Source organism: Bombus vosnesenskii, unplaced genomic scaffold (genome assembly GCF_011952255.1).
Source record: "Bombus vosnesenskii isolate JDL3184/JDL3185 unplaced genomic scaffold, Bvos_JDL3184-5_v1.1 scf7180000013264, whole genome shotgun sequence".
Taxonomy (NCBI): domain Eukaryota; kingdom Metazoa; phylum Arthropoda; class Insecta; order Hymenoptera; family Apidae; genus Bombus; species Bombus vosnesenskii.
In genome coordinates this window covers 5,705,790-5,721,218 of record NW_022882924.1, presented here as the reverse complement: position 1 = coordinate 5,721,218, position 15,429 = coordinate 5,705,790, and the positions used below count along the sequence as shown (strand labels likewise).

The 15,429-nt window shown below is 45.1% G+C and overlaps 1 protein-coding gene across 9 annotated transcripts in view; it reads right to left on the bottom strand.

Moving 5' to 3' along the window:
* The window catches only part of LOC117239424 (potassium voltage-gated channel protein Shal), a 115,823-nt gene extending 101,248 nt beyond the window's left edge, over positions 1–14,575 (bottom strand). For 2 of the 9 annotated variants that reach the window (XM_033504998.1, XM_033504993.1), the window contains exon 1: positions 10,202–14,574. In XM_033504998.1, the coding sequence (XP_033360889.1) occupies positions 10,202–11,316 (1,115 nt within the window). In that variant the 5' untranslated portion in view covers positions 11,317–14,574. Of the gene's footprint in view, positions 1–10,201 lie in introns of all 9 variants that reach the window. The other 7 variants (XM_033504965.1, XM_033504975.1, XM_033504954.1 and 4 more) reach the window with 6 other exon arrangements.
* Positions 14,576–15,429: the final 854 nt, after the last annotated feature.

Sequence of the window (15,429 nt, the reverse complement as noted above, 5' to 3'; positions counted from 1 at the left end):
GTTTAACGCAGTAAATTACCTTCGAAGTAAAAAAGGGGAAGAGAGGCAACTCGAAACCCTTTCGAAGGAAGAATTTCAAGTAACGCAACTTTATTGGGAAAAAAGCGGCTTTTCTCTCAAAGAAAAAAAAAAGGAGAGGACGGAGAAAGAGGGTGGTGGTTAATGAGGCCGTCGCACGAATTAGCCTCTGTGAACGTTATCTCTCGCAGTGTTTCGCTCTCGTTCGCTCGTTCGTTATGCAATTCTGTAGTCCCAACGAGCCTACGAGACCATGCACGCTTCTATCTCCGTTTTCATCCCAGCTGCCCACTATATTTTCGGTTGGTGCCTCTCGATTGCTGCCTCCCGATCGAAAATGCGAAATTTATCCACCTAACCGCGACCTCTGATACGCGCTCACCCGCTATTACTTGCCTAATCTGATATACACAGAGATAGGGAATTAATTGCGAGTAACAACGAGTATCATATGTCTATCGAATCTGCTCTGTTCCTCCGCCACGGATCCTATTGGGAATTGTTAGCCATTTACGAGCTCGACCGACCTATTATCTATGAATTTTCGAATATTCTTCGCGATTCTCGGTTAATCTGCGACGATCTTGTAATTTCCTATTGGCAATTACACGGTGGACCGGTATTGCCGTAAAATGCCGTGAAATCTCGGCTGACGTCGACGTAGTAGCGATCACAAGCACCAGGCTTCTGTGGCGAGACGTATTGCAAAAACATGTCACGTCGAGGCTCAACAAACCTAATTACCCACCCCCTCGAGAAAGGACGTCATAACGGCTAGCAAGGAAGAGTACGTGGCTCGATATCGTGAGCCGTTTCCTGGTCGATTAAAAAGGATCGTTCAAAATTCCTATCCGAGCGTCAGCAGGGCTACGAAACCGCGCGTAATATCCTTTCTCTTCGGTACTCGGTCCTTGCAATTCCTCGTTGCAATTCCGCGGTGCAATTCCCATTATCATGCTACGAGGACAACCGTTTCAATTTATTATTACAGCGCTTGGATCTTCGTGCAACTGGCTAATCGTTTAAGACATAAGATTGCAAATGAGAACAGGGAACCGCGTCGATGGTCGAAACCAGAAAATAACTCGGTAATTTCCGCGTTATCAGTGACCGTGTGCAATTTTAATGGTCACTGAGAACGAACAGCGAGAGGACAACCACCGAATTACCATCAAGTTACGGGATCCAGAGGTTATTCAGCGAATAAGCGGACTTAACGAGCGTAGGGTATTCAACGCGAACGAGACCATCAGCCAGGAAAGAATTTTACTATGCTGGGTCTGTCGTGGAAAATGGTGAGACAGCAAGGGCAAAGATGAAACACGCGTTAGGCCGACGAATTCGTCAGTTGGTCCACTTCGAATTCGCAAATTGGCTAGACTAAATGGATCGGAACTTTGCAGAACGCGGACGAGCTGAAGCCACTGCAACGACAATTTCGGCCTTCCATTTCTCTTATTTTTTTTTTTCTTTTTTCTGCCACAAATGAAAGCAGAGGCCCGGAAATTGCGATAGGTAGAACGTTCCATTAAAATTGCGGTAATAGCATTCGTTCATGAAATATAAAATAATATCGTACAAATTTTTACTACTCGATAAATTCTACGACTCTTTGTCTCCGAGTTTCCGGTAGTTGAAAAATCTGATAAAAAAAGACTCGCTTAATATTCACGATTGATCGAACAATCGAAAGTACCAAAGTTTTAACAATTTCCACGATGAGAAGGAAAAGAGTATTTAATGAAAGAGATACTGTAGCCCTTAATACCGTGCCCACTTTTCCAAGGATTTCTCTCAATCCGACAACTTCCACGAACATGCTATACACGTAGTTTTTTTGTCCCATCCACTTTCACGTTTTTCTCCTGAATCCAACGAAGAAGATTGATTCGGAGTTTATATTACACGGCACGCAACATGTAGCGATCTTATGTGAGGAAAACGTCCTGACAGACAAGCTACCCCTATATTCGAAGGATCATTAAGGTTCAGCTTACTATAGTTAATTGAACACTGCTCAGGTTTTTCCCCTCCTGTTTAATCTAAACGTGGCTCGTGTACCGTGCACGGCCGTTTTTCCCCCTAGAATTTTTCTCCGTCGATATCGTTCGACCCCATTTTCCTCTAGAATTTTTCGCTATTTCCCTACTAATGCAGACATAAAATCTTCCTAGGCTATACTGTCGTAGATAACGACGCTTTTTCTATACAAAGTTTCTCAAAAGAAAATTACCTTGATAGAATTATGATAGAGACTGTAACTATTGTCAGGCTTGTGAAAAACTTCCAGTAATTTCAGCTAGGCAACTCGTACGTTAAAAAACTATCGCTTTGCAATATGAGAAAATTTACTCCACGAGCTTCAACTATTACATCGATAAAACATACTTCGTGTAAAATGTAGTCTCGGAGAAAATTTCCAAGACATCTTGTAATAGTTAACGATAAACGCCAGAGGCAATAGTAATCGAGTGATAAGGAAATATTCCAGGGAAAATCTTTTCAACCTCTTCAAGAGTCGAACGCGAGTCAATTTCGTCGAAGGTGAAAATCCTGGCTATTTCACCGCTGAATACTCGCAACTCTTCAACCTTTTCTATATACTTTCCGTATATGAAATCACTACTACCCTCCAAAATATTATCAAAATCTCCATATCGAGTTAAATTTCATATCTTTTACGATTCTCCGTTATTATTTTCATCGTACAAACGCTGATTTACATAAATCTCGATGAAAATTTTACGACTAATTAGACGACGCTCCTACTCGGAAGTAATTTGACGTAAGTATACATAAAACTTTTATATGGCGCATCGTCTATTCGTCCAATCTTTCGTTCGTATCAAACGACTTCCATATCTCTCGCGAGTAAAATCATCAATTTCTATCGCTAGTCCTTCGCACAGTATCAAGCTTGTATTATGTCAGCAAAATTTTACGCCTCTCTGTCTCTTCAAATTTTTACTAAACAATAAAAGAATAACAAAAGAATAAGATCCTTGACGGAAATAGGGACGTGAAAATACGATCATTTTCCATGCGTTGATCCGATTTAACGGTACACACAGTATGCGTGTCCAAAGATTGAAAAAGAAACTGAAGGTTCGGTTTTATGAGACCACACCTGAGCGAAATGTGTTCCGTGTACACGGAGGTTATTTTGGCCGGTTGCCAATCGAACTCGGCGACCGAGAAGTGTTTGCCGATCGTTCATCCGCTTTCGTTATTCGTACTCTTCTCTTTCGCTCGCTCTGTCCTCTTATCTGCTCACTTTCGTCGCCTTTGCCTTCTCGCACCCTCTTCGTTGGTCCCCAATTCAATCGCCGATATCAAAGTGGATAGTTGTCGTTCCAAATGCACCGTTACGCCGACTAATCGACGTCACAAAGAGGCGCGAAGCCATCGAAACGCGCTAATAATATTTTATTTTTAATTTTAATCGAGCTAGTCGAGCTGCCCTGGCCCGCCGTGAAGAAGAATCGCGAAAAGAAGGATCGAGCATCGAACGAACGTTTTATTTAAATTCATGAGCATCGAACTCACGTATCCCCTGGAAAATAGTTACGCAACGCAGAATTTTTCTCGAACAGTAGTAGTAGAAATCATTTCTGTAGTTCGATTCTGATCGAGAGGGAACTCGACGATGACCGCATTTCAACGTGGTACATATCGATGAGAATCTTTTTAACCCTGCGATCCGATACGCTTATGATCCCTGTCTCGCCAACGAGAGGGTGGAGATGAATATTCGATTCGCAGTCAGCAGATCCACTGTGAAAATCCGCTCCACGTACCAGTATCGACTTAGCCGCGGTTGAATCTCTGGGATTTTCCAGCCAGAACGACTTTTCCCGTATCTTCGCCTCTCAGTCTCCTTCCATCGCGTTCCATCATCCTTTTTTCTCGATCCGTTCCGCGAGCTTCTCAAATAAAGAGATTATAGCTCGACCCCGATGACAAATAAGGAATAAAATTCGAGTAGGGTGATTCGACGAAAAACCAAGTCCGCCCGCGTTTTACGTACACAAACTCGTCGAACAAGAAATTTCGATATCCCGATTGTTTGTCCTGATAAAAATATTCCAGAGGATTTGCTTAGCCCGAGAATAATGGTCCAAATGATCGTTGATTAAACAAGAGTTAACGTAGCCATTCGCTCGCTTTTTCACTCCACGTTACTCCATGTATTTCCAGTGGTTCGTTCAATTCGGCTATTTATCGCAAATTTAACGAGGAATTGGCTATCTTTTATCACACGTATTTCCTACACTAACGTTACTTGTGCCGAAGACAATTCACGCTGTAAAAATTTTGTTTTTCCTCGTCTATCTCGCTCCTCTAATCGTTACTCTTCCTCCCCACCCTCTCTCTCTCTTTCTATCTCTCTCTCTCTTTCTGTCCTCCTATCTCCCTGTTTCAATTCGAATTGCTGATGTCTGCCTGTCTCTCCACGTCGCGATGAAAGCGTGATAAATCTTCCGAGGCGGGTTATTGAGAGGAAATAACAGGGAAAATCTCGTATCAGCGTAATTTTGGGACGATCCTCGTGTTCCACTACACCGCCATATATTATTTAGCAAAATAATTTTTCTTGCGCCAATGGAGATTACGCTTCTGACATTGAAGTGTATGAAATATTGAAAGTTTGTTAACGATCCCTTATCACGTTTCATAAAACCACGGATTTACGTTAAATCGTATACCACGCTAGGTAGGATTAAACGCCGTCTGGTCTAGATCAATAAAATTGAACTTTATCAAGCTTTACGTGCGAGAAAACTTGCACCAGAAACCGATTTCTACGAATACGTGCTTCGATGTGCGATGAACTTGTTCGTGCTCGATTAAAAAATCATAGCTATATTTCGAGACGAAAACCGCACACGTTTTCCAACCATTTCCGTCCAGCATGGTATCCGGAAGTTCGATAAATTACACGAAACAGGCGTGCATCGACAACAGGAAACGATAGAACGTGCTCTTTCTCTTCTTTTTTTTTTCTTTTGCTTTCTTCCTTTTATTCGTTATTTAAAAGGAAGTTACATCGAAGCGGAGCGAAGCTCGTCGATTCTCAACGTTCACGACTTCGCTACAAACATATTCGTTGCACGTAAAACGAACAGTGCTACGATTTAAGGAGTTCTCATCCAGAAAGTTAAATCGGTTACGATCGAAGCTATCGGTGGAAGATTGACCGATAGACGAATCCGTGATTGAATCGGCCACGAGGTTCTAAAATCGGCTGGCGATTCGAAACGAGTACAAACTGCGCGTTTGGATATCTATATCCAGGAGGAAAATAGCTGGGAAAGTCGAAGCTAACCGTAGTTTTTCTTCCTTTTACGAGACGGAGTTGATTGTCCCACAAATCCCTTAATGCCTCGTCGTGTGAACTTTTTCCGAAACAACTTCCTTTATCCACGTTCGCAACCGATAAAAATGCCAACTACGAGAAGCATACTCGTGTTTATCGAAATAAAACAGCTGTGCCTGCTACGAAATCGAACGAACTATTACAGTTCGTTACTAACGAATAGCAACGTACAAAATTCGATACAGAATTGTTTTAAAAAAATCTGAAAAAAATGATCAAGGTTCGAAAAATTGCATAAGTGTGTTTTTCGTTTAACAAAAACCGCGCAATATTTTATTCCATGAGATATACTCGTTTCAGCAACGTTGCTCCAAAGTTTCGCACGCGATGCAGAAAATTCGAAATTCTTTCGCGCATCGTCAAATATGGAGCGCATCGTATACAAATCTGTTTCCAGAACTCATCTTTTTATACACTGGTTCGATACGAAATACGAACTCGTAGGCTCGCGTCAAGCAAACAAATATCTTCTTTTAAAAATAATAATTCCACCTTCACCGTTTTACCATTCGTATCGTCTTCTCTGTAGTAACATTTTGTGCTAGTTTCCAATGACTCGTACTTTCTACCGCATTTTCCGCTCTTCAAAAAGGATGCACATTTTTTCACGGGAACGAGATAACCTTTCCCTTTTCTGTGACGTGAACTGCATGAATTGTACGCAATGCACGCGACGTTGCACCACCGCAGCGTACAGTTACAGAAGTAACTAGCCCAACCGAAGTTGTGCAATTTTTGCATGTTTTTTCGCTCCGTTATTTTCGACCGTGCGAAAATTGGAGGCTGCAGATAACGGAGGAGAGAATTTCGTTGATTTGGAAAGGGGAACAGTGACTGAGACGAGGTGAGAAGAAAATTGGCAAACCAAGGTGAAAAGAGATGTTTCAGCTTCAATGGCTCGTTTCTTTTTACTTTCTTCCTGATACGTTCGCGCATGTCATATCACCGACTTCTTCGAAAAAATGGGCCACGCGAAAGAAAATGTACGAAACGAGATTTCAAGAGTAAGTATTGTTCGTTTTATGGCAAAGAGGACTCGGCTACGTTATAAAGCGAAAAGAACAAAAACGATAGGAAAGAAACGTACTGCATTGAAAGTATGAAAAAAGTGCGACGCTATTTATATTATAAAATTTAGATATTCTTCAAAAAGAAAAAAAGAGAGGTAGCTACAGGGATACTGAACAAGCATGGAACTTTGTCTATGGCAACATACAAAACTTAATTAACATACCACCGTAATGGAACTCGAACAGCGATCCCAGATTCTGTTCGAAAGCGAGCTTGAAAAGCCAAAGCTGAATGAATAGCACGATGCAAAGAGCCAAACTGCGTTCCATGAGAAACGTAAATTAATATCGGAGATGGAAATTTATGGGTACCGTGGCTTGATATTTTCATCATCAAACGACAACCTTTCTCTTTTTTGACACTTATCGAAACGCAGGAAACTGTAACGTATAATCGAAGATTTATCTAAGTTCTCAGTCAGACTAAAAGCATCGTCAATCGTCGAACCGGCGGTATATCCTACCAGTTAATAGGAATGGAAGTTCGATACAGTAAACCAGTCGTGGTAGGAATTTCGATACAACGACCATTTGTCTGGCGTTCAAATAGATTTGAAAAGTATCGCGTTAGAAGACTGCTAGAGAAATCCTCGAGGCACCTGTTGATCCTTCTCGTTAAAGTTTGAAGGAACCGACCTGGACTAGCCTGGACACGCAAGCTGAGAGGCGATTGCCGCTGACATAGGAAAAAACTGGCGACGTTAGCTCACGATCGATCGTGAGTTCACAGCAAATAAGTATACACCGACATTCAGCAGTCAGTTTCTTCTAATCGACGATTATATTTCCACTCGAATTTTTATTTTTATTCAAACATTCGAATTGAAATAATCGAAATTCAAACATTCAAACTCGAATTCACATCCAAACTCGAATTTACATTCAAACTGAAATCCAATTTATACGCAATGGTAATACATAAAATCTTTTTCCGTAGCATTACGTTCCATTTATTGTTTCCACCTTTCCTGTAGCGTTCTTGTTTCCCAAGACATAGTCATTTAGTTTATTTAAACCGAAAAATATTTACAGTAGCAACAGAGGCATTGTATTTTTCTCTCGCGATGCCCCAATAATTTCAGTCAGCAGAGTATTCGTTCGCCCTTTTCACGTTTTATCGAAAAATACGTCGAAAGGATAAACGGAGTGTAACAAACGACGACGCAGCTTTCGAAGGCGAACTTTTCTTTTTTTTTTTTTTTTTTTTGCGGCCAATTTGAAAGCGAACCAGCATACCTGTACGCTCGAGAACGGAACTCGCGATAAGAGCCTGCATCTGTCTAACGTATTCGATGTTCAACTTTGCTTTAAATCAAATTTCGTCACCCAGTGTATATATAAACGAAATTAATTGACAAGACATATTTTTTAATTCGCAGTAGAATGTAACGAAGTTTTATCTGGACGCGGATTTATTTTACGCGGATCTGGAAGAAAGAAGGAGAAGATTGGAAAAAACCATCCGATCAGAATCGGAATCACACCTGAGTTCTAATCGATTTCTCTCAACAGTCGTGTTTTATGCATTTAAACGCGTGCGACAATTTAACGATTTGCGCGATTAAAATTATCAAAAGCAACGTGCTGAAGCGTAAATGAAACTACGAGCACTCGAGAGAGACAAGAACGAAGAGACGGACGAAGAAGAAGACAGAGAACAGTCTAAATCGCAATATGTAATTAACGAGGACAATGTGAAAACGCTGCCTATTATTAATTCCATCGATGGAACGCTTGTATCTGAATGGCCGCGTCCTAACCTGTGCAATAATGAATCGTGATTATCCTTTAATGAACCACATACATTCCTCGATCTGCGTCCATCGGAAAAATTGATTAATCAACCGTCCATTGTTGTTTCTTTCGATCTCGCCGCAAAACGATTGCACGCGAATGATAAATCTATTCATCCGGGCTATTCTGAATCTCGTTATCGAAACTATCAACTTGTTCGTAGCCGTTGAAAAACTTCATAGCTCAACGAGGCTATATATGCTGCCGGCGTGATCGTGGATCAGAGGAAACGCAGTTTGGCGCAGTAACTTTTTAAAACGACTAGCCACGGCTGGATAGTTGGCTCGAACGAACTCTTGTTCGAGAGAGGCAGAGAGGTGTTAGAATTGCGAAAGAGCACTCCGATTCATTGGAGCCTTTTTACACTTCCTAAATTTCAAATTGGATCACGATGGATGAAAGTCGAGCAACGGGATCAGCCTGAAGCATTTTCCGTTCAACATACGACGTGAACACGAATTTGGCTCTCGCACGAACGACAAGACCACCTAAACCAGACCACCCGCTGCGCGACTAAGATTACGCTGATTGTCAGCTGTCCGTGCGAAAACGAAATGAAAATACCATTGACATAGATTTCGTTTGACGGTCGGAAATAGAGGAAGATAGAGATAGGACGTTGTCCCTTTCCGGAAGCGAACAGACTGAATTTTTCCACTATACCTACTGTCGTCATTCCCCTAACGTTATTATTTCCGATACAGGGGGTCGTCGAGGGACGACGAAATGCGACGAAATTTGTATCGAGAATTCGTATAGAGTTTGATCCCCTGGGAACTTTAATATTTCCGAATGGCTGTATGAATCTGTTGGGTGTAGAGAGAAAATTCCCTAATTTTTTCATCGTTCCGTCGCTTTCCGTAAATATCCAGTTTTTCTTATATTACGCGAAAGATGGTTCAGCTGCTATACGGAAAACAAGACATTATTCATCGATAGGTAATAAAACCGAAAAAAGAGATGGTTGAATTTTTTAAACGCTCCTTATCAATTCTGCTGTATTCACAACGTTCAAACTTTTATAAAAATCACGTTGTTCCTCCCTCTGCAATATTCTGACTAAAAAAGGAGAAACACGCCTCTGGGAAATCGAAGAAAAAATAAAAAAGAATTGAATTTAGTTTGCGATAGAGAACGAACTTCTCCGTTTCGCGAAGGAGGTAGCGTTTTTGGGAGATTAAAAACAAACACGAGAGTCGGGATTCTCCCGGTTTCGTGGCCACATTGTTTGAGAAAGCACAGAAAGGATCGGTCACTTTAATTCACAGCCAAGGAGGGAAAGGAAGGCAGATAAGTTTACGACGAAAACGGAAAGGGTTAAAACGCGAGAGACGTGGAAGAAATTGTCAGCGAGACTTTCGGGGTCGGTGCTTCTACTTTACTGTAGATATTTAGAAAAAGCAGCGTAGCTCTTCGAGGTAAAAAGGTCGACAACGACCTCTGTTTAAAAATATCACTGGAGACTGGTACTTGTTCCAGCTTCGGGCGGTTTACACGGAGCCAATTACTTTCACAGATGCACCCGTTACTTCTGTTTCATTCGACACATATCCAGTCGGAGCTACGAGTTACCCCGGCTATCTCGGTACTCCGTACATTCCCGATAACGTTAGAGTTCCATATTAGGTCGAGATATGTTACTTTTAACGTTTCGTTATTCGATACATTCTTATCTCAAAAAATTATATGACGCATTGTTTTTCTCGGAATTTTCATGGAAGCACGAGAAAGACTCGAGAACAAAAAGTCAAGGAAGTAAGAAGCGGTGTATCTAAACTAGATCTTAACATTGTAAAATCTTTGGCGAGCGTTAAGAGAAAACATTTTCGCTCGTCGCGTGAGTTCAGGTTAAATTGCCACAGGATACAAATAAATTTCTGTGGCTGACTGTGGAAGCCAGATCATTAAACCGAAGAAAAGCGAAATGCAAATCACAACTCACCCTAAGGTAGTCATCGTGACGATGGTGTACCAGAATGCGGCAGGAATCGAGGTGAAGTTCGTTCCATCGACGTTCTTCTCCGCGTAGAACATCACTGTGGCGAATATGATGATGGCCATGGCCAAGGAGAAGACGAGGAAGCCAAGCTCCGAGGCGCAAGACTTCAAGGTGTAACCGAGAATCCTTAGACCTTGCGAGTGCCTGGAGAACTTGAAGATCCGGAACACACGGAAGACGCGCAACGTAACGAAAGCACCGGATACGTCGTCGTTGTCGGTGATGCCGAGACCAATGTAGTACGGGAGGATGGCGACCACGTCGATGATGGACATGACGGATCGCGCGAACTTGCACCGACTCGGGGCCGCGAACAGCCTCAACAGATACTCCGCGGTGAATATCATGACGCACGCGGTGTCCAGACAGAAGAAGACGATCTTGTAACGTTCGCCGCATGAAAGCGTACCGGCGCGTCCCGGACGATTACCGCACGGCACGGTCTCGACCACGTTCGCCAGCACGCTCACGGCGATGAAGAAACCGGTTACATAGTAAAATACCAAAGCCGCCGTCGAGATGTGTGGATTCTGAAATGCCCTCCACATCTTTTGCCTGATGTCGAGTAACTGCTGAAGATTCTGATCCCCATTCTCGCTCAGCTTGTCATCCATCAAACGTTCCGCGTTCTCCCGTTTCCGATCGCGATAATCTTCGTAGCAACAATCGCCGATCACGTCCGGCAGGATACCAAAGAACGCTAACTCTTCGTCATAGCTCGTCAGACATTCGTGCTTCGGATAGTGAAGCTTACCGGTTCTATAATAGTTGAGTATGTGACGGAAGATGTCTGGATCACGGTCGAAGAAGTACTCCTTGCTCTCCTCGTCGTAAAAGAACTCGCGCTCGTTCGAACCGAGAAGAGTGTCCGGATACTTCTCGAGGGTGTTCCTCCAAGTCTCGAAGCGACGGCCGCTCACGTTTATCAACAGCTTTTCGTCATCGGCCTTGCGACGATCCTTGGGGATCGGCGGCGGTGGCAGTGGATGTGTCGCGATCGGCACCCAACCAATCGCCGCCGCACGGGCGAATGGCAGCCACGCTGCCACCGAGGCCATGCTCGAAGGTGGAATAGTTTTCTTTCTCTTCGCTAAATTTGTCCACCTTTCTTCCCTCCTCTTACCTCTTCTCCTTATTTGTTATTGTTACTATCGTTATTATTTTTATTAATGTAATTTCTTCGTCGTACTCTTTTTCAATTTTCTTCAGTCTCGTTCACCTCCGGACTGTTCGATAGTTCGCCATAACAATTAGTTCGCGAACGATTATCTCGACTTCGACTATATATAGAAGGACTCTGTTCGTGAGACGCGCTTACGCGTTTTCGACAGCAATTCGCACGTCGAGCGACGAATAAAGATTTTTATGTCCGAATGCCGCCTTAATATTCGTAATTCGACGGCTTACGTTCTTCAAGTATATCTCCGCGTTGGTGTTTTCCTCGGTTATCGCTGTTCTTGTACCTTGATCGCATTCGTGTGTTTTCCTCGATCGCTGTTCTTCGCGTGTTCCTCGCGAATTCTACTTCTCGATCCGTCTGAAGAAATAATCCGGCTAAAGCTCAACTGGGTGGAATTGCCGGAGGAAAAGTGATAGCTCGTCCTCGAGCTGAACCAACAGAAGAGGGAATTCCTCGAAGCTTTCGTTCGACGGATCGTTCGAGCTAAAAAGTCCTCGACAATCTCCTAGCGCAGCCGGTCGTGCTCGAGGCCTGTCGCGATTCGAACGATCTATCTATCTGTATTAGCTGATCGTGCAACACCGGCGGCGTTCCCACCAGATACGTGTCGACGACGACGACGCCGACGACGACGACGACGCCGACAACGGCACCGCGATCCTAAGATCGTGCACGACCACCAAGTCCGTCATCGTATCTCGGCATTCCTTCGCTTTTATCGTTTTGTTTACTTGCCACTTGACTCGCGATATTAGCAAGAGCAGCTCGTACCAGAGAAACGCAAGCACCACGACAACCAATCGTCTCCTGGCAACTTGCCTTCCACCATCATCGATACCGAGAGTTTCCGCCTAGTACTCGTTTCTCTGCGTGTTTCCCTCTTTCTCTCTCCGACAAAGTCGAGATCGGTATCGAGCACAAGATCTTCCACCTGTTCTTCCTCGTCTCTTATCCTGGCGTGCAACGTGTAGTATCGAATTAACAGCTACGATCCGACTCTTGCTCCAGAGTATCCTCGAGAATCATCGAAACGATTCTGCTACATTGTCGGGGTCGCGAGTGCTGTGCAAAACAGAGCGACTCTTTCTACTTTCATTCACGCGTGAAACTGCCTATCGAGGCCCAGCCACGTACTCTGCAACATTCTCGTTTGAACCACGCGGCGACCGACGAAGCGTGATATTTTAATGAATTCACGACAGCTTCTCGAACCCAACGCGTACCGGACGCGTTGTTGCGTCGAGTGTGATCGATGCAAACCTTCCAAGTAGAAACTCCCCGTGTTGGCTAAACACACACTCTCTCTCTCTCTTTTTCTCCCTCTCTCTTCCTCTCTCTCTTTATCTATCTATCTCTATCTTTCTTTGTCAATTAATTCTCATCAACCGGATCATCGTTGCTTATCCTTTTCATCCAAAAGAAACCGAAACTGCACAACGATGTCACCTTCTTTCCGTCTTCTGCCGGTTGTACCAATCTTTGGCAAAAATAACACGCGTTCGATTCTTCAAGTTGTAGTGTCGTCGATATGAACGTTTTAAAAGGAATGAATTCGAACACCGAACCGAATGTAGAAAGAAAACTCTTCAACGACGAACGTTCGATCGCGAATGAAGGCTTTCAACGTCCAGCAACGATTAGAATATTTTCGCGGTTTCCCCGAAGTGACTCGCGAACGGAACTGGTCTCGAGCGATTCTCGAGCATAGTCCGCGAAACGGTCAGCGAACAGTGCGTGGCCGTGCTGATTCAGCCTGTATCGTTCTCGGCACGCGCAAGCTTTTTTTATTCGCTCGAGGCCCGTTGCGGATCACACAGCACGCAAGGACCACGCTGGTTCCGTTCGTCGACGTAATACGTCAGAGCGGGGAGGCACACGAGTTAAAAGCTTCACCGGTCGCGCAGATGTTTTCCACGACGCACAGCTCTCGCGATAGACGGCACGTCGCATGCGTCACACCGTGGGCTCCTTCCTCGTGACACCACAGCTCTACAAAGCACACAGCCTCCTGATTTAACGTAAAACCGTTACTACTCTGACCGTTCGATCAGCCATGATTTTCGTCGCGATTTCGACGCTTCCACGACCGATCTGTCTTTTCCACGCCACTCGTTCATCCCTCGAGTGTTCGACCACGAAAAAAACCGGGAAACTTTCGAGAGCGTCTCGTCTCGCCCGAGAACCACTCGTCTCGCCCGAGAACCACTCGTCTCTTCCCTTTGAAAAATGCTACCTGCTCCAAATCTTTGGTCCGTTTTTTCCGCCCTTCTCGACGATATGCCCTCGATCGACACACCGCTGGTTATGGAACGGCACAGAACAGTTTACGTTAGGAGGAAGATCAGGAAGCCGGTGCTCCCGCGACCCTCCTCGTTCGACCGGAACAACCCGGCCGGAGCTTCTCTTCTCTCTGTTTACAAACGTTCCTCGAAGCGTAACTGCTCAAACTCCCTCGATGTGGTTCGTATTGTCCACTCGTGTCGTTTCATCATCCTCGCGCACAAAACTACGCTCGCCCGGCTTCGTGCAGCGTGCACCCGCTGGAAAAAGATCCGCAGGATAAACGTTGAAACAGGCTGCGACCGCGGCGATGCTCGTCAGCGTAGCGAGATGCGAATCTTCCCCTCGTGGATCATTGTCCGCGTGAACGCACAGACGTCGGATATGATCGAAGAGCGTCGAGATAGGAGAACGGAGAGAGAGTGTGGTCGGTCGGCCGCGTGCGACAAGTGTAAGTGTGCGCGTCAGCGTACACGCTCGCTGGCAGACGCGTTCTCTACCGTCTGGCGTACCCGCTCGGTTGACGACTCGCGACTGAGCTACTGCTCGCGGTGCGGTATCGGTCAGGCGGTCGGTCGGTCGGCTAGTCGGTCGGTCGGTCGGCTAGTCAGTCAGTCGGTCGGTCGGTTGGTCGTTAGCTAGCTAGCTCGCTCGCTTGCTCGATCGTTCGCTCGTTCGCTCGCTCGCTCACTCGGTGGCGAGGTGACCGGCAGCTCCGGAAGGGAAGCGTGCTGCTCTCGAGCCTCGAGCCGCCGGAGCAGCCGCGACGCAGCGCCGAGCGAACGGTCACCTAGCCAAGGTCCAAATTGATTTTTACGTCGCGGCGGCGGTGGCGACGCACGACGGTGTCCCGACGCGGCGGCGAACCGCTTCCCCGTTGCCCGGGCAACCCTCAACTATGACGTCATCCCTCCCTCTATCCTTTACGCCACCCTCGCCTCTGCTCCACCACTCTACTTCGCCACTCTGCTTTGCCACTCTGCTCGCCGTTCCCCGTCTTTGCCTATCTTCCCGAATCCCCAGGTTCTTCCTCTTTCAACTTATCCACACCCCTCTCTTCTTCCCACGGCTTACCTTACCTGCTTTCGTTACCCTTCTCTTTTCGACAAATTCTCGGATATCTGTTTATTCGTTTGTTTGATTCCATCGCCGTTTCTCTTCTTCGACTCTCGTCGTGTGTTCGTTGGCTGCGCGTATGCGCGCGTCAAGGGATATGCCTCGCGAACCTTTCGCTTCGCCGCTTCTCCCTTGCGATTGAATTTAAATGTAGGTTTATGGGGCTACGCATGCTCCGGCCTTGTTCGCGCGACCGACGTCCAATAATTCCACGATCTTAATTTGCCTCCCTGCGCGTTCCAACTTTACACCAATTCCTCGAACGCGCGACCTCCTCCACCTGTCCTTCCTATACGTACACTGTACATGTTAAATTAGAAGTTAATCGAAATCGTTCTCTTCGCTGTTAGATTCTATCTTCGTAATAGTTTGTATGCTTGTAAACGCTTGATTACATTACATACCCACTTGTATCTTTCCGTTTAGGCCGTAGCTTATTTTCTTCCGTAGCACGTACGGAATCTTCATGCTGCAACCAATTACGCGTTAGCCCCATTTTCTTCTCCGCTCTAGACGGTTTTCCTCTCCCCTTTACCGCATTCTCCACAGTCACCATTTCGTATTCCATCTCTTGCTCGCGCCTATCGTGCCCCTT